This window comes from Rhinoderma darwinii, chromosome 3 (assembly GCF_050947455.1).
Source record: "Rhinoderma darwinii isolate aRhiDar2 chromosome 3, aRhiDar2.hap1, whole genome shotgun sequence".
In the NCBI taxonomy this organism is placed as follows: Eukaryota; Metazoa; Chordata; class Amphibia; order Anura; family Rhinodermatidae; genus Rhinoderma; species Rhinoderma darwinii.
The window spans coordinates 139625226-139649720 of NC_134689.1; the positions used below are offsets into that span (position 1 = coordinate 139625226).

The 24495-nt window shown below is 39.2% G+C and overlaps 1 protein-coding gene across 2 annotated transcripts in view; it reads left to right on the forward strand.

Moving 5' to 3' along the window:
• Nucleotides 1-24495, forward strand: part of LRRIQ1 (leucine rich repeats and IQ motif containing 1) — a 191920-nt gene that overhangs the window by 44201 nt on the left and 123224 nt on the right. For both annotated transcript variants that reach the window (XM_075856802.1, XM_075856801.1), the window contains exons 9-13: nucleotides 9038-9188; nucleotides 10153-10346; nucleotides 13327-13454; nucleotides 18575-18648; nucleotides 18941-19034. In XM_075856802.1, the coding sequence (XP_075712917.1) occupies nucleotides 9038-9188; nucleotides 10153-10346; nucleotides 13327-13454; nucleotides 18575-18648; nucleotides 18941-19034 (641 nt within the window). The remainder of the gene's footprint in view (nucleotides 1-9037; nucleotides 9189-10152; nucleotides 10347-13326; nucleotides 13455-18574; nucleotides 18649-18940; nucleotides 19035-24495) is intronic.

Consider the following 24495-nt stretch of genomic DNA (forward strand, 5'->3'; position numbering starts at 1 on the left):
TCTTATTATTATTATTATTAAGGCAATCTCATGAAAATTATTATTCCTTTGCCCATTAGTAATGGGCATCTAGTTTGCCTTGAAATTGAATGTGCAGGCTAGCGACAAACCAATCAGATTCACCCCTCAAGGTACCCTTAGTCCAGGCCCTGCTCTGTTATTCCATAGCATGCGCTTATTCTGCGCAAAATTTATACCAATCTTTTATACCCATACCAAGATTGATGGGTTAATCAAGGACTGTGTGATTTAGATCTCCAAACTCTTCCTTCTACTGCCTCCTCCATAATAAATCTCCTTATCACAGAAGTTACTGAGGCTATTAATCTGCCGTCAAGTTCTAAAAACTCGGGTCCAAATAGCTTTACCCAATTATATTGCAAGAAATTGTCCTCTTCTCTGACCCCCCATCTTGACAAATTCCTTAATCACCTGTTATTGGGTAATCCCTCCCCAATGATACCAAAACCTGAGAAAGATGGCTCTTACTGTCCAAACATTCGCCCGATATCTGACGATATACTGTAAGACATTAGTACAAAAAAACATTAGTATTGCAGTTTATAGTGCAATCAATCCAACGATTGCTGGTTCAAGTCCCCTAGGGGGACTAATAAAAAAAAAAAGTAAAAATCTGTTAAATAAAGTTCTTTGTATAAGTTAAAAAAATTCCCATTCTCCCCCTGAAACATTGTAAAAAAAGTAATAATTGATATTAACACATCCGTAAAATTCGGAACTATTACAATATATCATTATTTAACCCGCATGGTGTGCGCCGTAAAAAAAGTAAAACGCCAGAATCGCTGTTTTTTGGTCACCTAATCTCCCACAAACAAAATTGAATAAATAGTGATCAGAACCTCGCATGTACCCCAAAATGGTACCGTTAAAAACTAAAGCTTATCCCTCAAAAAATATTCTTTCGTACCGCTTAACCCTTTCATGACCAAGTGTCATTTAAACCCATGTGTCCATGTCAAATTTTCCATTTCTGATATGCAATTCTTTAAACAATAACATCTTTGCAACCGCTTTGAATATCACAACTATTTTTACTTTGTTTTTTTACTTAGACTTATGAGGCTTTCCTTTTCTAGATTAGTTTAATTAATTCCGTGTTTTAAATTTTTATTATGAGCAGATAAATCACAAAAAATGTGGAAAAAACACTTTTTGGTCATTTTTTTATATATATTTATCTATATTATATGTATATATTGTTGTGGATAATTCAAAGTCAAACATTTGCTCCAGATTCATTCATATTTATTTTCTCAAGAGAAGGTTTCACAGAAGTGTCATAATGATGTCACTCCGCAAGTGATGGCAGACTGCCCTTTCCATACATTATGAGTGAGTTTAGACTGGGCTTTTACTACATCAGCTATAATATTTTCTCTTGAGTTTACACAAAACAAATTACATTCACAATATTTTCTTAGCATTGCAATATTTTCTTATTAATTCATTGAATGTTAAGTCCTTATAATTTTCCCCTGTATCGGAGGGTGTAGAGGGTGTGGTCTTGAGTCATCAGTTTTCCCTCAGTCTTTATTCTTACTGATTCAATTCTTTTCAACACTTTTTTTATCTTGGCTCGCTGTGAGGGGAGATTTTAGAGGGCTATATACACACAACAGTGAAAAAAATGGCAGTCAACAACGGATCAACTGTCAGGTTTTCATGGCTGTTTTGCATCAATGTGTCTCAAAATTTGAATCCATTTGCTGGCCGTCTGACCGTTTTATGACCGCCATTTGCCATCTGTTTTTCATGGACGTTAAAGAAATGGATGGATTTTAATAGTTAGGTTTTTTTTGTCCCAACCCCCTGAAAACATCACAGTGCTCATGTAGATAGTGCCACACTGCCCACATAGATAGTGCCAATGCCTACATAGTGCCACAGTTCTTCCTGTAGATAGTGCCCACATAGTGCCCATGTAGATAGCGCCACAGTGTCCCCTGTAGATAGTGCCAATATAATGCCACAGTGCAAATGTAGATAGTGCCGCACCCCCTGTTTATAGCACCCCCCTGTAGATAGCACCACAACCCCTGTATATCGTGCCACCCCCTTTCCATAGCGCTACCCCCCTGTAGATAACATCCCCCTGCCCCCCTGTATTTAGCAACACCCCCCCTGCAGATAGCGCCACCCCCTCCATAAATGGCACCCCATTCTTCTTTATAGCACTACTGTAGCTCCCTGTAGGAGCGGAATCCTTCTTGCCCTCTGGGCTGGTATAATGGTGGATTTCAATTGCTTCTATCACCCACCATTACTACCTCCTTTATATTCAGGGTCACTAGGGTTATGCCTAGTTCCCCTACCTTTTCCTTATACTAACGTTAATCTACTTGCTTTGCTGCTACTCAAGGGAATAAGACCGTACAATAAATACAATTGTATAGTAAATAAAGGGTAATATTTATTACTAACAATAATCACACTTACATATCAAATACACCAAACACAGAACACCGTAACTGATCACAGTATAATATCAGTATACCCCAATGCATATAACAAGTTAATATATACTGCGCATACTCACATTATAACATTATACGTAGTACAGTATAACCACGGTATCACAATCCTACGTTATACCACCACCCACTTACCTAAACATACATATGTATACAGTTACGTTACAATACAATACACATGCTCACTGTTTCTGTCCCACTCCATCCTAGCAATAACTATCCCGGTACACTAAGGGTTAATCAGGTAAAAGGGTTAACTCAGGAACAGTAAGGGTTACAGCAAGGGTTACTCAGGGACAGCAAGGGTTACTGCAAGGGTTGCTCAGGAACAGCAAGAGTTACTCAGGGACAGTAAGGGTTACTGCAAGGGGTACTCAGGGACCGCAAGGGTTAACAGGGCAGCAAGGGTTAACAAGGGGAATGGGTTGCTGTATGCCAGGGGATAGCTGGTAAATAGTGGGAAAGGGTTAAAAAGGTACTAGGGATTAAACAGGTACCAGGGGATATGCAGGTCAGGCAAGTGGAAAAGGGTTGAACAGGGAAGTGTTGTGTTAGGGGGTGAGAAGTTGCGTGTAGCTACTGCTACACGTGGAGACTTAGCAGTTCATCTGGTTCAAGGTTGGTGTCATCTCTCAGGAGGGAAGAGCCATGAGGCAAGAGAGGGAAGTGTGGGACAGTTTCTCCTTTTAAACCCTCCCGTGCACTTCTGTGTGACATCTCATGCACATGCAAGGGGGGAGGGCATGGGCTTATGGCTCCCTCATGGAATCTCATTACCTGGTGAGGGGGATGGAAGCAATTGGAACTTCCTGCTTCCTCCGCAGAATCTCGAGGGGGAAGGGAGGGAAGTTAATCAGTGGGGATGTCCTGTGGTACATGAGTGTATCACAAGATACATGCCCAATTACCTCTCTGGCCCCCAGCAGAGTAAGGAGACAGGAGATCAAAGGCAGCATCTCCCATCTCACTCTCTGCTAATCAAATCAGGACAATGACTAATTGTCATTGTCTTCTTTTGAGTAGATACCTATGACCAGGTCTGTGAATCTACAGACCTGGCTCCTGGGACATCAAGATATATGTATCATATATATATATATATATATATATATATATATATATATATATATATATATATATAGTGAAGGAAATAAGTATTTGATCCCTTGCTGATTTTGTAAGTTTGCCCACTGTCAAAGACATGAACAGTCTAGAATTTTTAGGCTAGGTTAATTTTACCAGTGAGAGATAGATTATATAAAAAAAAAAAAAAAACAGAAAATCACATAGTCAAAATTATATATATATTTATTTGCATTGTGCACAGAGAAATAAGTATTTGATCCCTTTGGCAAACAAGACTTAATACTTGGTGGCAAAACCCTTGTTGGCAAGCACAGCAGTCAGACGTTTTTTGTAGTTGATGATGAGGTTTGCACACATGTTAGATGGAATTTTGGCCCACTCCTCTTTGCAGATCATCTGTAAATCATTAAGATTTCGAGGCTGTCACTTGGCAACTCGGATCTTCAGCTCGCTCCATAAGTTTTCGATGGGATTAAGGTCTGGAGACTGGCTAGGCCACTCCATGACCTTAATGTGCTTCTTTTTGAGCCACTCCTTTGTTGCCTTGGCTGTATGTTTCGTGTCATTGTCGTGCTGGAAGACCCAGCCACAAGCCATTTTGAATGTCCTGGTGGAGGGAAGGAGGTTGTCACTCAGGATTTGACGGTACATGGCTCCATCCATTCTCCCATTGATGCGGTGAAGTAGTCCTGTGCCCTTAGCAGAAAAACACCCCCAAAACATAATGTTTCCACCTCCATGCTTGACAGTGGGGACGGTGTTCTTTGGGTCATAGGCAACATTTCTCTTCCTCCAAACACGGCGAGTTGAGTTAATGCCAAAGAGCTAAATTTTAGTCTCATCTGACCACAGCACCTTCTCCCAATCACTCTCAGAATCATCCAGATGCTAATTTGCAAATTTCAGACGGGCCTGTACATGTGCCTTCTTGAGCAGGGGGACCTTGCGGGCACTGCAGGATTTTAATCCATTACGGCGTAATGTTTTACCAATGGTTTTCTTGGTGACTGTGGTCCCAGCTGCCTTGAGATCATTAACAAGTTCCCCCCGTGTAGTTTTCGGCTGAGCTCTCACCTTCCTCAGGATCAAGGATACCCCACGAGGTGAGATTTTGCATGGAGCCCCAGATCGATGTCGATTGACAGTCATTTTGTATGTCTTCCATTTTCTTACTATTGCACCAACAGTTGTCTCCTTCTCACCCAGCGTCTTACTTATGGTTTTGTAGCCCATTCCAGCCTTGTGCAGGTCTATGATCTTGTCCCTGACATCCTTAGAAAGCTCTTTGGTCTTGCCCACGTTGTAGAGGTTAGAGTCAGACTGATTAATTGAGTCTGTGGACAGGAGTCTTTTATACAGGTGACCATTTAAGACAGCTGTCTTTAATGCCAGCACCAAGTTGATTTGGAGCGTGTAACTGGTCTGGAGGAGGCTGAACTCTTAATGGTTGGTAGGGGATCAAATACTTATTTCTCTGTGCACAATGCAAATAAATATATATAATTTTGACTATGTGATTTTCTGTTTTTTTTTAATATATATATATATATATATAATCTATCTCTCACTGGTAAAATTAACCTAGCCTAAAAATTCTAGACTGTTCATGTCTTTGACAGTGGGCAAACTTACAAAATCAGCAAGGGATCAAATACTTATTTCCTTCACTGTGTATATATATACATATATATATATATATATACATATATACATACATAAACACTTCACCCACCCCCCTTCAATCTCCATTGAAAGGGGACGCTTCCCTTTACAGCCGTATAGCAGTTGTGGAGGGGTTAATCAACAATCTCAGAATTTGGTGACGCAAAATACATTTTATTTTTCAGAGTTAGTTTACTTGTAAAAGTTGTAAAATATAGAAAAAAACTATACAAGTTTCAGGGTCAATTGTCTTCTTCCTTTCATATAGAATGTGGAAGCCGGCAGAGATACCCTTTGTCCCCTCTCCTATTTGCTATCGCCATGGAGCCTTTAGCGCGCGCAATCCGTAAAAATACTGATATCTCAGTTTTAACCCATTTTGAAACATTTTAGGGGCTTTGTTAACCCCCACTAAATTTGAAGCTATTGACATGAATTTATCACCTGACAAGGAACCTTTAATTTGTCAGGTTTGGATTTAGATTTCCAAAAACTCGTCCTCCCTTTACTCGTGTAATTTACCTAAATTATTCTCATGTATTAGAAAACTCTTGGTGGAATGGTCCTGTTATCAAATATCTTGGCTGGGGAGATTGTCAGCCATCCGCATGACTGGTCTTCCTAAATTGCTTTACAAATTCAGATCTTTACCTGTGCCTGTCCCAAGACGTGCTCTATTACATATCCAGAGCATCGCTGATAAATGTATTTGGGCCGACCACAGACCCAGAGTCCGCAGACAGACTTTGTATAGTTTTGCATTCTCTAGAGACCTGGCACTACCAAATTAAAAATGATATTATCTTGCTACACAATTTTCTCAAATAATAGTGGGGAATGATAACCAACATTACAGAAGATGGGCATTGTTTGAATTTTCTTCGATGTCTCATTCTTCCCCATGGTCCCTAATATGGTTACATCTGGGCACATATCTGCATCGGTTAGTAAGATAATGGTTGCACATTCCCTAAGACTTTGGTATACTCAGAGGCATAATTTAAATTTAATGTCCAACCCCTCTTCACTGCAATATCCTTTCAATGCTCTGGATTTCCCCCTAGGGTCAACCTCCCACTACCTTTTAATGATGGCTGGATCGCCACCTTACTATCGTCTTCTATCTCACTCAAAATAGGAAAGTTAAATCTCTTGAAGAATTAAGAAATTAACTGAATCTCCCTTTAAGGAAACATTTTAGATATAGGCAAACTCGTCACTACATTTCCAAATTTTGTAAAATTGTTCCTGGGACGCTCAATTTTACATTTGAGAAGATTTGTAAACTGGCCCATAAATATAAGGGCATGATTTCGAAACTTTACTCACAATTTACACAATTTAGTGACCTCTTTAAAAAGTAATGGGCATCTTGTACACGTGTGCTTTTAATTGTTCTCATTGGGCAATTATGCATCCTCTGTTCGGGTCCCCCGTTTGGTCACCTGATCGCCAGTCTGACTCGCCAATTGACACAGCATCTTATGTGTGGACAGGCAGTCAGTTTCTCTATGTAAGTCTAGGACACTGACATTCAGTGTTAAATGTGAATCTCACAGACTCACATAGAGAAATTAACTGCTGGTCCAGATATAAAACGCTGTGTAAATTGGCGAGTCAAACTGGTGATCACATGACCGCATCGGGGACCCGAACGGAGGATGTATTTTGAAAAATAATTGCTTGGTGAAAACGTAAAAACCACATATGTGTACAAGATGCCCATTACTAATGGGCAAAGGAATAATAATTCTCATGGAAGTGCTTAGTAATGGATATTAATATTAGCCCCATAGCCACCGCTCATTACTTTTTATGCCTCCCTAAATCACCATGAATATTAGGAATGGACCTGTAAGCCACATTGGACTATTTATTTTATTTATTTTTGGAATAATTATTGGGATCCTTTGGGATGACTGTATAAGAATAATGGCCTGTCTTTTGGATAGAACATCAATTTTTCACTATTGGGGGTCTAACCTCCAGGACCCCCGCTCGTTGTTAGGATAGGCCCTGAATGTTATAGTCCCAGATAAGCCCTTTAACCTCTAAGCCACCCTTTAAACCACAGGCATAATAAAATTAGAGACAAGTGTCTTGGATTCAGATAAATTTCATCCAATTCAAGGCAGGGCTCTGCTTCCATCTAATTATTTCTTTGAAATCAGAGCCTGGAAAATGAATTGTGTTTTAGCTTGGACATCCGCTCAACTGTAGTGGATATGGTGGATTGGTTGATGATGAAGAAAAATAAAAAACAAATAAATAGACACACCACCAGGGGCCAGTTTCCTATTTTATCTTCTTAATTTTTAATTATTTATGTCTTTGAAATTTTATTCCGTGATACTTGTTTCATATAGAATATGAACTATAATCGGTTTTGTTGTTTGGAATATACATCTATAGCAAATGAAAAAGAAAATAATATATATATTTTTTTAGAATAATGTAAAGTCATTTTATTAATCTAACGGTCATCAGTGAATGGTTCTATAAAAAAAAAGCCATTCTCATTGCTAAAGCTTTATTCACACGTTGCAGTCATACTGTTTTTGTTTTTTTGCAAACTAGAATATTATTTCATTGTGTGAATACTCCCTAACATTACATTGGTAGTGTCTATCAGTAATCAGCTGACCATAACCTCCATGGCGTACAATGTAAGTGGATTTTGTATAGTTGATATGATTTTTAAGGGAAAGTCATCCTAATCACTGTAAAATATCAATGTACCAATCTAAATCGATGGTAATTTGTGGTTCTATGTAGGGCTGGGCAATTTTGACCTAAATAAAAATCATAATTAATTGAACATGTAACCTTGATACAATTAATGTACGATTATTTAGGCCACACTCCTCTTTGCTCACCATGCCCCTTATGTGCATGCTACACCATTGAATTAATATTTAGTAAATGGTAGACCGGGCACATTGCGGCTCCCTGCATTACTATTCTTTTCAGCTGTATCTGCGTCCTGAGGACACAGATACAGTTGAAACCAGGAAAAAATATTATAAGAAACCGAAATGCGCAAGATGCCGTCGGTTAATTGCGCTGAATTTCTATTTCGTTTTTGATTACCGGTAATTGCCCAACCCTAGTTCTATGTTTATGTTTCAATTACGATTATTGGGCGATTATTTAGGCCACAACCCTTTTTGCACAGTATGCCACCTATGTGCATGCAACACCATTGAATTAATATTTAGTGAATAGTAGACCAGGCACATTATGGCTCTCTGCCCTACTATTATTTTCAACTGTATCTGCCTCCTGAGGACACCGATACAGTTAAAACCAGGAGAAAATAATCGAAGAAACTGAAATGCGCAAGATGACGTTGTTTAATTGCGCTGAATTATTTTTATTTTATTTTTTTCGATTTAATTGCCCAGCCCCAGTTTTATGTTTAGCTTTATACCCTCTGCATTAGGTTATAGAAAGTTGCCACCTAAGACCAAGGTTCTCAACCTATGGTATGTGTATTCCAGGGGGTACATACAATGTTTCTAGGGGGGTACTTCCCCTGTTCTTTTAATGTGCAGCACAGTGTATGTTCATAGTCATGAGGTTACTTTAATGTATTTTTTTTTTTCGAGTAGGGGTTACTTGGCTTAGGAACATTAAGAAAGAAACGGCAACTGATGCTAAAGTCGCATATAAATGGCAAAAAAAAAAAGTGAATCATAAACTACATATGATAAATATTAATACTCTAACCATGGAGATGAACAGATTTTATTAATCACACTATTTGTTATAACTTATTGAAACTTTTCACACAGGAGAATTTCATCAGTATAATCAGTTGTGAAGGTTTGCAGGACCTGGACGTGCTACTGCTAAATAAAAACCAAATCACTTCAATTCATGGAATGGAAGATTGCACAAACCTTATGAGCTTGGAATTGTCATTCAACTCAATAACCAGAATTGGTAAGCATGTTTATTCACGGGTTTTCTTTAATTTGATCTGTGTTATAAAACTATAATACACATTAATGGAAATTTTCCATTGACTTGTCTGAAATAATATCAAATTCTGATCTCAGAATAATTTGATGGTACAGAGATGAGTTTTGTTACATAGATACTACTTATCTCTTCCTGCAGAAACCGTCTGTCACATGTCGCTTTTATAGGAAGTTCCGTCTCCTGTGCCAACCACTGCTTGACGGACTTGTAGTGCTCCAGCTCTTTAAAAAAGAGGTTCTTCAGCAGCTGCAGGGGGTTTTATACTGCTGCTGCAGAACATCATAATACACACATTAGATGCTGCAGATCTTAAGAGTAGACCGGAAGCTGAATAATATACCCTCTACTCTAAGGATAAGTTTACACCTAGTGTAAATATTGAGGATTTTCCGCAACGGATTTTGTTGCGGAAAATCTGCAGCATGATACAGTAGCAGCAGAGTGGATGAGATTTGAACAAATAATGAGCGGAAAAAAAATGCTCAGAAATTGACCTGCACTGCGGTTTTGTAATCGCTGCTTATTTGTTGCGGATGTTGCATTTGTTTGTGAGAAACAGTGATTCCGCAGTGCAGTTTTCGACGGAGGACATTCCGGACGAAAAACTGCACCACAATTTGGTGCGGTTTTTCGGCTGGAATTCGATGAGGCGCATAGGGCGTATACGTGTGTGTGTGCTCTTACGCACGTAACGCCCTGTGTGAACATAGCCTTCATCATAAAGAAAGTTAAACGTCACTTTGGAATTGTCACCTGAATAAATGTACTCTGTCTGCAGCCTCACGTTGTGACGGAACTCCTTGTGACTTCTAATATTCCTATAGTTTACAGTAGGCGGCACGTTATCCCATATATAATGTACATTTATACTGGTTTTCTTTAAATTGAATATTTACTATACTATAATTTTCTATAACTTATTTAGCTGGACTAGAGTCCCTGATAAATCTTCAGTGCTTAGTGTTGGATCATAACCAGCTGATATCCACTAAGGCCCTTGAGACAACACCTCGACTTACATATTTGGACTGTTCATACAATCACCTTACTGAACTTGAAGGAATTCAGAACTGTGGCCTCATGCAGATTCTAAAGTTACAAGGGAACAATTTGTCTGAGGTAAAAAATGATGCATGAAATTGATTCTATGTAATAATGTGTTCCTTAAAGAGGATATGTTGACACTTTCGTTTCACTCTGGGCGGTGTAATGTTTTCTGTATGACACTGTCCAATCAGCATACAGTTTTCCTCTTCCCAGCCCAGTAACACAGTGTGATCATATAGTATACAGCTTCCATTCCCGACTGTTTTCAACTGGTGATACCTCCGGTTGTGTCACATAGAACTGCGATCCTGGTGTCATATGAAAGATTAGAATCTCATCTTTCATATGCCACCAGATCCACTGTAGTACCCAGAGATATGGCTATTCAAGTGATCCCCCTTCCCTCCAGCCTCAGTCTCTCACACTGTGTGAAGCAGCTTCATGCTGATAGGACAGCGTCAGAGACTGTGAGGTAGCTCCACCTCAGAAGAATCGCTGGTGTTGACACCCACTTGTCAAGTATAGCCTCATTTGCATATTTAGAAAAAAAGCTCATAACTTTTAAAATCATAAACGTTTTGGGACACAAGTGTCACTAGCATCATCAGTGTGACAGCGGCTATTAGATTAGCTAGGAGATGGGGCATTACTAAACTAGTGACAGATCGTCTTTAACCCCTTCCCGCATTTTCACGTACATGCACGTCGGGGAATGCAGCCTGTTTGCGCATTCCCACGTGCATGTACGTGATGGAGATCGCGCGGGCACAGAAGCTGTGGACGCGCGATCGCCGCGGGAGCCCGGCTGTGACCCGTTAAATGCTGCAGTCAATAGCGACCGCGGCATTTAAATCTATTGAGGGAGGGGGCTCCCTCTGTCACCCATCGGCGGTCCGTGAATGCGATCTCAGGCTGCCAACGGGTTGCCATGGCAGCCGGGTGTCTAACAAAGACCCCCAGGCCTGCCCTGGCTGTATGCCTATTATGCCGTGCCGAAGGCATGACCTAACAGATTGCCTGTCAGTTTTACACTGACAGGCAATAATGCATTGGTATACTAAGTATACCAAAGCATTATATATGCGATAGTGAAGTCCCCTGGTGGGACAAAAAAAATAATGTAAATCAGTTAAATAAAGCTTGTGAAAAAAATAAATAAAAAATTACAGTGAAAATCAAATAAAACTACTTTTTTTGCCCAAAAAGTTGTTTTATTTAGTAAAAGTGTCAAAACAAATCACACATACACATATCGCCGTGATCGTAACAACTTGACCAATAAAATGAACACATTAATTAAACCGCCGGATGAACGGCGTCCAAAAAAAACGCAAAATACAACGGCAAAATTCTCTCTTTTCTCCCATTCCCCCCATAAAAAATTAAATAAAAGTTAATCTATAAGTCCTATGTAGCCCCAAATAGTACTAATGAAAACTACACATTGGCCCGCAAAAATCAAGCCCCCATACAGCCACATCGACGGAAAAATAAAAACGTTACGGCTCTTGGAATGCGGCGATGCAAAAACAAGTAATTTTTTTCTAAAAGGGTTTTTATTGTGCAAACGTAGGAAAACATATAAAACCTTTACATATTTGGTATCCCCGTAATCGTGCCGACCCATAGAATAAAGTTAACATGTTATTTACGCTGCATAGTAAACGGCGTAAATTTATAACGTGAAAATCAATTCTGGAATAGCGGCTTATTTTCAATTCTCTCCTAAAATAAAGTTAATAAAAGTTAATCAATATATTATAAGCATCTAAAAATGATACAATTACAAAATACAACTCGTCCCGCAAAAAACAAGCCCTTATACGGCTATATAGACGGAATACAAAAACAGTTACGACTCTTGGAATGCGATCGTGAGAAATCAAAAAATAATCCTTGGTCTGTCATTAACGTGCAAAATGGCCCGGTCCTTAAGGGGTTAAAGGGTTACATTTGCAGAATTTTTACCACCGTACACCTAATATAGTTCCAATTTTCATAGCTGGTTCAGTAAAGATGGGACTGTTTTAATTCTGCTGAAGATGCTGCCAGTGAGAATCTTACATTTGCACAGACTGTAGCTCGACATATGAAGGTCATGGTTATTCAGAATGTACCTTATAGTTGTGGGTTAGTGCATTCATCCATACAGTAGACATCTTCAATATATCAAAATCTGTGAACTATATAGTTTTCTTACACACTCAACTCCACAGTATTGTAACAGAAAGAAAGGGGTGCTCCGAAGCTAGAAGTTGATTAACTCTTTCCACCCTGCACCCTTCCTGGCTTCTCCATGTAGATGCAAACACTGTTATGGAGTGACTGGAAAGACATGAAACATTGGATGAGACAATGATAGCCAATAACATCAGTAATATAATGTTGAGAGCCCTCTACAGAAAGCTTGAAAGCTGCAGGAGTCTCTTCGACCTTGTAGACTTATTATTGTGGGGCAATAGTCTGTCATTTACAACAAATAAGGCTATTTGCGCTTTACGTTTCCAGTGCCCGTTTTCTGTTGCAGCGAATACGTTAAACGCATATATAGGACACCATATAGCCGACGGAGGCCAAAAGTTTGTTATTTTGGCCACAGTCAGGCTGGTATTTTTGTCGATTTATATGTTTTATTTGCTGTTTGGAATAGTGCAGCAGACTTCGCTATTCAATATAGGGGCATACATTTTTTAACATGGTAGCCTATGAGCAACGAGTGCCACTATAGAGTGGCATATGCCATAGCTACACATTGGGGAATCCTTCCAATGTAGACCTCCAACGGACACTGCAAAATGCTGCGTGAAAAGGGCATAAGAATTTTTGAAAAAACTTGCCACCAGCGGAGAATTCAAAATTTTTTTTAAACTTTTTTCTTTTTCTTTTAAAGCTCGTGAATACATCCGAGGGGCATTAAATATAATGTAAAAAAAAAAAAAAGAGAAACTTGAGTAGTTGGGAAAGTGTAACCTGGTGTGGCCATGAAGAGGTTAAGTTAGCATGCATCTTTAAATGCTCTTGTCCAGAAAAATCTGTTTTTCTTTGTTTCCAGATCCCTAGACTGGACAATCACGTTCTCATGAGAGAGTTATATTTGGATGACAACAATTTAACAACAATGAAAGACTTGTCATCATATTGGTTACCTTTGTTGCAAGTTTTCTCAATGTCCCAAAACAGGTAAAGATTATCTCATATTTTAGGTCCGCAATAGATCATTAAATATTGTTTGAACATATAAACCAGGAGTAAGTAATACACTTATATCGGTGGAGTTTTAAAGAACTGTACTGTCAAAATCGTAAAAGCATTATTCTTAAGAAATATTGAACATTCCCCATTCAGGCAGATGATATAGAACACATAGGAATGAACAAACAAACAAACACATGGTTATATCAGAAAGATTGTAATCCCCATGAGTGATAAAATGTGGGTCACAGAATGGCTCATCTTGATACATTACAGCCGGAGATAATACTGCAAGTTAGGGATGTTCGAGAAAGCCTGTAGTCCGTGCGATACGCCTCGATCTTCTCCTATATGAGTATGTTATTCATTCCATTGACAGCTGCAAAAGATTCAGTGACGTCCTAGTTTGTGCTATGTGTATTGTAGTTGCCATTAAGAAAAATTGTGGAAGTATTAAATATTTGAATATAAACACTTGACCAAGTTGTTCATTAAAGCAGAATAAACAATCTTGTTAACATGAATGATGCGTCTGCTGCCAAATCTTATCGATTTCATTTGTATTCTGTTTTAACCCCTTAGTGACCAGCCTATTTTAGGCCTTAATGACCAAGCAATTTTTTTACGTTTTTCCATCGTCGCATTCAAAGAGCTATAACTTATTTTATTTTTGCGTTGACATAGCTGTATAAGGACTTGTTTTTTGCAGGACAAGTTGTATTTTTTAATAGCACCATTTTGGGCTACATATAATTTATTCATCAACTTTTATTAACTTTTTTTGGGGGGGATAGAAAAAAAACACAGAAATGTTGGCACAAATTTTTGCGTCGTCAATTTACACCATTTACCGTGTAGTATAAAAAAAACATAATAACTTTATTCAGCAGGTCGTTACGATTGCAACGATACCAAATTGATATAGTTTTCATATGTTTTACTTCTTTTACACAGTAAAAACACTTTTTTGCCAAAATTTGTTTTTGTGTCGCCATATTTTAAGAACCATAACTTTTTTTGTATTCCCGCCGATGCAGCTGTATGAGGGCTTTTTATTGCGGGACGACTTGTAGTTTTTATTGGTACCATTTTGGAGTACATGCAACTTTTTGATCACTTTTTATCAAATTTTTTTGAAGGCTGAATTAACAGAAAATAACAATTGTTCCATTGTTGTCTATTTAATTTTTTACAGCGTTTGCCGTGTGGCTTAAATAATGTAACTGCTTTATAGTTTGGGTCGTTACAGATCCCGTGATACCAAATATGTGTAATAATTTAACTTTTTTTAGTTTTTTTTTATAATAAAGGATTTTGTAAAGGGAAAAAGTGGGTTTTTAATTTTTTCTTTATTTATTTATTCTAAGCTTTATTAAACTTTTTTTTTGTGCCAACAGGCATTTAGTCCTAACAGGCATTAACTAGAGGCAGACCTGGGGGCCTTTGTTAGGCCCCTGGCTGCCATAGAAACCATCGGCGCCCCACGAGCACATCGTGGGTGTGCCAGTGAGATGAGACAGGGAGCCCTCTAAAACCACTCCGATTCGGCAGTGTACCAACTGCAGTATGTGAATACACTCGCTAATATACATTCTGGTCCCCCGTCGCGCTATATCTTAGATTTTCATAGATTTTTTTATCGCTGCCGGGGGACTAGAAGTCTATGCAACTAGCACAGCCTTCTTTGATGACGATACGACTCTTCGTCCCACTGTACTCTATGTAATCGCTGTACTACTTCTACTACTTGTACACGGAGTACAGCGGGGCTGGTCACATGACAAAGAGTCACATCAAAGAAGGCTGTGCAATGAGACTTCCGGCCCCCCGGCAGCGCTATAAAAATCGATGAAAATCTCAAAATCAGTGCGACGGGGGACCGGAATGTATATTAGCTAGTGTACTCACATACTACAGTGAGTACACTGCTAATAATTTTTGGCCCCCACGTAACCCCTTTAAAGAAGTGTTCCGAGATAAAGTGAATTTAAAAAAAAAGTTATTGTTAGCTCTGTTGGAAAACAAAAAAAAAATTACACTTAGTCTTCAAAAAGACTGCTTCTACGCCAGGGCAAACCATTGGTGCTTTGTTTCAACAACGTCTTTTAAAAGCCATATCTTTATATAGACGTTTAAGGGTCAGTTCACACGTTCAAGTAAATACTGTGTTTTTTCCACAATTGAATTAGTTGCAGAAAACCCGCAGCAAATACAGTAGCAGCAAAGCGGAGGAAATAAAACAAATCTCGTCCACACGCTGCCTAAATTCTGAGCGCAAAAAAAGCTCAAAAATTTACCTGCAGTGCGGAATTTTATTCTGCATAATGTCATTTGTATTTGCGTAAACGCTGCTTATTTGTTGTCGGTTTTTCCCATTGAATTCAATGGGGAAGTAAATCCCGCAACAAATAGCAGTTGTTGCGTTTTTTTGCGGCAGCTTCGCAGCGATTCCACCGCAAAAACCGAAACTCAGAAAAAAAATAATCTCATACTTACCCAGAAGTCTGTGTTCCTCCCTCCAGCGCAGCCTCCTGGGGTGACATTCCAACCCATGTGACCGCTGCAGCCAATCACAGGCTGCAGCGGCGGTCACATGAAATTAAACATCATCCCAGGAGGCCGGCCTGGATGACGTCAAAGGGCCGGCCTCCTGGGATGGCGCTTCATCCCATGTGACTGCCGCTGCAGCGGTCTCCTGGGATAAAACGTCATCCCAGGAGGTAAGCCGGCGAAGTTCTGCAGTTTTCCGCAGCGGAAATCCGGGTGAAAAGCTGCACCGCAGTTTGGTGCGTATTTTTACCCGAAATTCCCTGCGGCGCACAGGGCGGATACGCCAAGTGCTATTGTGCAGCGTATCCGCCCCGTCTGAACTCCGCCTTTTAGAGCATTTTTTTTGCGGGACAACTTTTTTTTAACTGCACCATTTATTGTAGCATATAATGTACTCAAAAACACAAAAAAAATTCTATGGGAGTGGAATCAAGAAATAACTTTGATTCCTCCATTGTTTTTGGGTTTCTTTTTTACGCTGTACACTGTGCAGTAAACACGACATGTTAACTTTATTCCGCAGGTCAATATGATTATAGCAATGCCAAATTTATATATATTTATTTTTTTATATTTTTTTCTATATTTTCTACTTTTGTAAAAAAAAAAATAGTTTTGTGTCCTTATATTCTAAGAGTCATAACTTTTTTTAATTTTTCCGTTGATGGAGAGATATGAGTGTGTCACGGCACGGGGTGTGGACCCACTGGGCGTAGCGCGATAGCAGCTGGCCAACTAGGTACAATACAATGTCTATAGTCCAGAAAGGGTACCTGAGGCAATGTAGACAGTAGCGGTGACACAACTTGACTTTCACCGTAGATGGCACAGTAGATGCAGCGGAAGACGCGACTTGACTTTCACTGTAGATGGCACAGAGGCACGGTAGCACGGGATACAGAGTACAGGCAGCAGGAATGGGTAACACTGGGAACTGGAAAACACTAGGAGACCATTTGCAAGACAAACTTTAGGTATACAACAACGTTCAGGCAAAGATCAAGTGGGCAGAGCCCTTTTTATAGTCCAGCAATTACTGATTTTTAACAACTGGACGCGTACTGGCCCTTTAAGGCCGTGCACGCGCCCTGCGGGAAACAGTCTCAGGACCCGGAAGTGAGTGCCGGCGTTTCCCTGGAGGGAGATGCTGCCGAGAACACAGACGTCCAGAGGGTAAGTCTGAACGACGGTCTGCGGCCATAGACGTTACAGTGGACTTGTTTTTGGTGTGGTGAACCGTAGTTATATTAATACATACAACTTGATCAGTAATTCTGCCCTTTTTGTTTTTTTCTGAAGTTCACCCTGCAGGATAAATAATGTTATATTGTGATACTTCAGACTTTTACGAATGTGGCAATACCAATTATGTTTTGTTTTTATATTTTTTACATTACATTAGAGCAAAAATGGGAAAAGGTTTTTTTTTTTACTCTTTTTATTGTTTTTTTTTGTACATTACTGAAGACTAACTATTTTAATTCATTTTATTTTTTTAGACCTCTTAGAGACTTGAAGAAGCGATCATCAGATTGCTAGTACATCACCCTGCAATACTTATGTTCATTAGATCCCCAGGCTGCCATAACATCCAACCACACCCGCAATCGCATCACAGGGTCACGATGAAGTTCCCTCTTTCTAACGGCTTAGAGGCTTTTGACAGCAGCATCTAAGTGGTCAAACGTCCAGGATCTCTGACCCCGGCCACTACATTGAGGTGTTGGCTGTAACATACAGCCGACACCCGCTCGGTTTGGAGCGGGCTCAGCCTGTGAGGACGCTCTATACTCCCCCCATAGACTATGTTATGATTGACTGCCGTAGTAATGTTACATAATCATGGACTAAACAGTTGGGCAAAGAAGCCAAGCCGTCAGTCTTTTGCAAGATTTTTATTTTGCTACAATAAAAGGGATTTTAACAAAATTTTGCCGACTCTTGAAGTACCCCTTTAACTCTTAAAGATCACCTACAGCTTTGCTCATTAATACCTGACCGTTCAAATAGTCTGTTGAGCAAATGAATACTTATATTGAGTATTACTGACCAGGCTGCAGGGGGTTTGTTGGCGTATAACATCTATTCTCTCCCACACCCCATTCACAACAGGACACCTCTGTAGATTGAAAGTATTAAATAGAGTCACACAATAAGATTAAAGGATCGACCAATGTGGAGCCAAGGTTACTCCGGCAGAGCTTTACTTTATTAGATCCTGAATTGTATGTCCTTTTCATTGAATTACATTACCAAGCCTTTTAATATTACATTAAAGGGGTTTTCCAAGCTTTTATTTTATTTTATATTTAGCCCTCTTATTCATGAGTATTAACAGGACTTTTCACAAAACTGCCCTCCCTACGGTGCCCATTGAACCGAACACTGATGCATATTAACATTGCAGGTCTGCACAAGCCCCTACCTCCCTGACTGTCTGTGTACGGGACCCCAATGCATCGCACAGAAAGTCCCTTCTACAGCCATGTCACAAACTCTTAGTTCAGTCGGTTCAGCCCAAAAAAAACTTTAAGCCATGTATTTTCTTTTCATTGCAGCATAATTCACCTTGCACCATTTAATACCTTTATCTCGCTTGAAGAATTGAACATAAGCGGCAATTGCTTATCAGGTATGTTAAGAAAATAGTTTTTTTATTTCATGTGTTTAATTCCCATTATTTACACAGCCGCCAGCATATTCTACAGCGATGTACTCCGATTATAAATGTATTGCTCTATATCAGACATATACTAGGGAGAAAACTGGCGTTCCCAGGGCACATGGTGAACATATAAAACTCAATGCATGATTATTCCCGTTTGTGTTCGCATAGAGAACCCTAGTACTGCAGGACAACTAGCGCTAACCACTGAACTACCCATATTTATAGACTAACGTTTATGATCATTTTTTTATTCTAGAATTACAGACTATAACCCTTTGGCTGGAAGGCTGTCAGAGTTTAAGAATACTTTCCATTAGAAAGAATCCCTTTCTCCAAGAACATACTTGGAGGTACGCTAATCACTGCTTCAAGATTTTTTTTTAATACACTTAAAGGAACACTAAACATAGAAAATGCACACAAAAGAAAATAAAAAAAATATCCCAGCAATTCCTTCTTTAATATCCTCCTCCTCTCCTCTGATCCTATTTTGCCTCATATTGCAATTATAACTAATACATTTATGAAGAATACTTCTATATGTGTCCCAGGAGATCAACCATTTCCCCCTCCTTCTCCTTACAATTCTGTATATGGCTATTAGACAATTGGCTGCAGCAGGAGCCTCTGCCCGGTCTGCAGTAGGATACGCAGATCATTAAACTTGCCGCCATTGTTAATCCCCACCCCATAGCCTTTTACCAGCTGAAAATGGAACAGATCAGCAGGAAATTAACTCCTTTATCTACTGTTTACTTTTATCTTTAATTTCTAGGTTTAGTGTTCCTTTTAAGTATTGTCATTTTGTGTGAAACTGCACTTATGATACTAAATAAGCATACTGGGCTTCCGATGTGTTGTAATTATCCTGAGGGAAAATTCCTGACATTATTTTCCATTGTAATGTATGTAATGCTGTTATCATTACAGTGACACTATTGTTTATATTAATTTTAGGAGATTAATATTGTTATAAAACATGAAGAATATATTAAATGTTGCCAGTTCCAGAATCATGAAGAATTGCCAGTTATTAGAATATTGTGTATTTAAATATTTCACAATTTGACCAGCAGATGTCGACAGAATCAGCCGCTCCATTTTATGTTGGCAGTACCTATTGCTTAGCCAGCAGATGTCCCCACACTCCTTTCTTTCACCTAAGCTGCAAAAGCTGAAATTTTAGTTGCTTGTAATCCTCTTCACCACCAGCAGATGATGCCATGGTAGCATTTTGTGATATCTTTCAATATCTCCAAAACGTATTTTTTTTATTACTACATCTCACTTTTTCCTCTTGCATTCATTACTACTTATTTGCTGCTGTCATTTTCAATTGATTTAAAAATAGACACGTATTCAGATAATGCGCACGGTTAGTGAAGTGTAAAGCCACTTTAGTCTACCGTTTATTTAAAAGTATGTTTACAGCAATGTGACATTCTATCAAAGACTTTATTTATTTTCATTTTAACAAACTGGGATTTCAGTTTCCACAAACTTCATATACATATTCAATTAAGTAATTCAATTGTGATTTTTAAGGCCAGATTAGTTTTTAGAGGGGTTGTCCACTTTATTATTTTTATTTATTTATAAAATAGGAAATGATACCGGTTTCTAATATAGATGGTTCTAAAACTGCTCACATACCTTTCTGCTGTTGCCTCTGTTTTAAAAATAAAAATAAAAAATGGTATAGCCCGTAGAATAGTCCATAGAAATACATCCATAGATAACTGAATGGACTAAAGATCGCGGCAGTCATGTGACCCACATCATATGACCACTGGCATTCAGGTATATAACAGGTCTGGCATTCAGGTATATAACAGGTCTGGCATTCAGGTATATAACAGGTCTGGCATTCAGGTATATAACAGGTCTGGCATTCAGGTATATAGCATTCATATGACCACTGGCATTGTCCAGGTATATAACAGGTGAATAATGGGTTATTGAGGAGCAGAACCTTTGTGTGTGTGTGTGTGTGTGTGTGTGTGTGTGTGTGTGTGTGTGTGTGTGTGTGTGTGTGTGTGTGTGTGTGTGTGTGTGTGTGTGTGGGTTTTTTTAACAGTTAACTTTATTAACAATTTGACAACATCTCCTAGAGACAGTCGGCCATTTTATACATCACCTAGAAATAGTAAATAGATACACAGTGCTGTAATTCACCATTATTCCACCATTAGTCTTATTAACTAAGCCCATGTATGTGTCCTCTGTATCTCTAACACATGTTTGTCATCTTTCTTACCCTGTTACTTACTGAATGCTAGGGGTCATTTATGTTTGTGTGTGTGTTGGAGGGGATATGATGGACACCATGATTAGTGTTATTCAGTTAGCCCATGAATGCATTTCACATTTAAAGGATCTGGGATCAGTACCATTCTACAGTGAAGAGACAGGGGCCCACTGCATGATTTCCTATTCATTAAATATAAATTTATAAAAACTGGAACTTTAAGGCAGGCCTGAAAAAATCGTAACCATATCTAGGAGCCAGCTATTAAAGATAGGAGCCAGCAATGACACACTGTAGGATCGAGTCTAGACAACTTGGTTTAGAATGGGTTAATGCAAAATTTAAAAGAAAAAAAAAAAAGCAACCAAGAATGTGCAAGCATGGCCTTAAATGTTACATCCAGTCCCCCCAGGTTGTCAGAATGGAACTCCCCTTGATGGGTACAGTAGTGTCCCCCCTATCCTTTAGTATTTGAAATTGTATCCTTTCCTCTTCCCAATTGGTCAGGCCATTCATTTTCCCAGTAGTCACAGCAGGCTCCCTCCTCTTCCCCAGCAGTCACAGCAGGCTCTTTCTTATTGGTCAAAGCACGCTTCCCTTCCTTAATAATCACAGCATGCTTCCTCCACTTCCCCAGAAGACACAGATGGGGCCCCCAATCCCACTTTTCACAACAAGCCCCCTTTACATCCCAAGCAGTCACAGTAGAATTTATCAGCAAATCAGCCCACCCCTCGTACTTTCCCAGATCAGTAGGACTCCCGCATCTTACCCCACTCTCCATAGCTTCAGCGATCCTGCTCTTTTACCCTTCCCCATGGACTTACCTCCTGCAACATACCCTTTGTTAACCGGAAGTTACATAGAAGCAGTCGCTGTGGGAGGTCTCTACCCAGCAAGAGCGATCAGTGTCCTCATTCAGCCATGGGCTTTAATAGGGATCTAGTCCCACTTCGCCTGGCTCCTGGGTTGCAGTTGGTGCTCCCATTCATTGTATGCAGTTCAGGTCTGGGCCTCTTGCAGTTCAGCCAAGTTTTACTACGTGACCAACAGACCGTATATGACACAATTGCATCGGGAATAGCCTATATGTGCAATTCAGCAACGCTTCGTTCTTTGTGCACCATAGGAAGGGAGCAGATTTTTTTAATACATATAATTCGAAAGTCCTCTTATTCTTCATTTCACAACACGAGTTTGAGGGTCTACATCATTTAGGACAGAGAAGATGTTGCTCATGATTCAGGTTCACCCACTCAAGCTTTTGGATCTGTGTCAATGTTTGACCATGGGGACACCTCTAAGATAGCTATATATTTTGTAACTTTGGCCATTATGTAATTGTCAGTGGAAATATCTATTCGTAATGATAGAATTACAATGAATTCAGACTAGTAATAGCAATATCTCTTCAGCGTATAAGTAACAATAGAGGATGTATATTATATTATAAGCATCGGCTGTTGTTCTGTGCACAAAAATGTTGTAGGTCTAATATCAAGAAAAATGTCCCAAAAATGAATCCTCTAATTCTCCCATGCAATGCCAAATATGTGAACACATAGTGCCCAGAACACCGACCCCAGTATAGTTTACAGGTATCTCCCCATAGTTTTAGATGCAGCATCTGAACATGGGTGATAATCATCGTGTACAGAATTTTTCAGTGAAGGTGCAATAGTAGATAGGGCCAGGGTAGGACAGACAGAAATTAATGGCCGTGATAATTATTAAACGATTGGGTCAAGTAACATTCTGCTTAAAATTAACATATTAATGCTTGAGATCACCATGTAAAATTTGTTTGTGGCATGGAGGAGTCCTAATATTACGGCGTGTGAGTTCCGAGAGGTGGGCACTTTTTTTACATTTTTTTTTTTTTCGTTTTATTTATATATCTTAAATATACTGTACTTATTTTTTACGTTTAGTTTTTACTACCGGGTCTCCGGTTAGCACGGATTGTGTCATCTGTGTTTCGTGCTGTCCACATATACAGAACACTGAAAACAGTAGTCTAATGGTATCAACCTACGTATTAGATCACTGTTACCAGTGACCTATACACAATGCCATGCAGAGAAGACATCGATCCCTCTATGAGTCAGGGCACAGCCGCTAGAAAAAGCTTATCCCGCTCTGGCAGAGGTTAAAGGTATATTCACACAGTGTGGTTGAGAACCGCAACAAGTACTGCGTTTAAAAACACGCTTGAATAGCGCATATGTTTCTTAACGTCTTGGGTGCGTTTTTGTTATTTCGTGTCTTTTTTTTTAAATTCAGTTTTCGATCCTTTTTTTATGCAGTTGCAATGCAGCTTCAATGTCATATCTTCTTCCTGTCATGTTGCTTGTGGGCGGATGAGCGGTAATTAAGTGCGGTACCGAAAAACAACAGCTTCTCTTGCGATCCTAGACACGTGGTTATGTCAATGTAAAGAATAGGCTGGAAACCGCAGTTCTGACCACAGTAAAAGTGCAATGGGATAACAAACCTACAGTCTATTCACACTGTGTGCGGTGTATGATTACCGTATACACTGGTAGAGCTTCCGGCACATACATCAAATGGACCTATAGACCCACATTTACCTGACTGAGGCCAAAAACAGTGTCCTTTTGGCCTCTGTCAGGCCAGTATCCATTGGGGAGGCTGTTTTTATGCTTTAATCCTTACAGAAGCATCCAATAATAAAACGTATACTGCGCAGTACACTTTTTTTTTTACAATGGAACACATGGGTGACTAATGCCTCTGTATGGCATGATCCCTGACATCCCTCGGACTGGTCAGTTGTTTATTTGAGTAAATAATTCTGTTCACGGTTTTGACCCCCTCAAACTGCTAACATTGCTACATAGCTGATGTGGAAACAAGTTTAACCCCTTAAGGACGCAGCCTAGTTTTGGCCTTAAGGCTCAGAGCCCATTTTTCAAATCTGACATATTTCACTTTATGTGGTAATAACGTCGGAATGCTTAAACCTATCCAAGCGAATCTGAGATTGTTTTCTCGTGACACTTTGGGCTTCGTGTTCGTGGTAAAATTTGGTCGATATATTCAGTGTTTATTGGTGAAAAATTGCAAAATGTAGAGAAAATTTTGAAAAAATAGCATTTTTCAGAATTTAAATGCATCTGCTTGTAAAACAGACGGTTATACCACCCAAAATAGTTACTAGTTCACATTTCCCATATGTCTACTTTAGATTGGCATCGTTTTTTGAACATTCTTTTATTTTTCTTGGACGTTACAAGACTTAGAACATAAACAGCAATTTCTCATATTTTTAAGAAAATGTCAAAAGCCTTTTTTTTAAGGTACCTCTTGAGTTCTAAAGTGGCTTTGAGGGGCATATGTATTAGAAACCCCCATAAAACACCCCATTTTAAAAACTAGACCCCTCAAAGTATTCTAAACAGCATTTAGAAAGTTTTTTAACCCTTCAGGCATTTCACAGGAATTAAAGCAAAGTGGAGGGGAAATTTGCAAATTTCAATTTTATTCATTTTTTTTTCTGTAACACAGAAGGTTTTACCAGAGAAATACTACTAAATATGTAT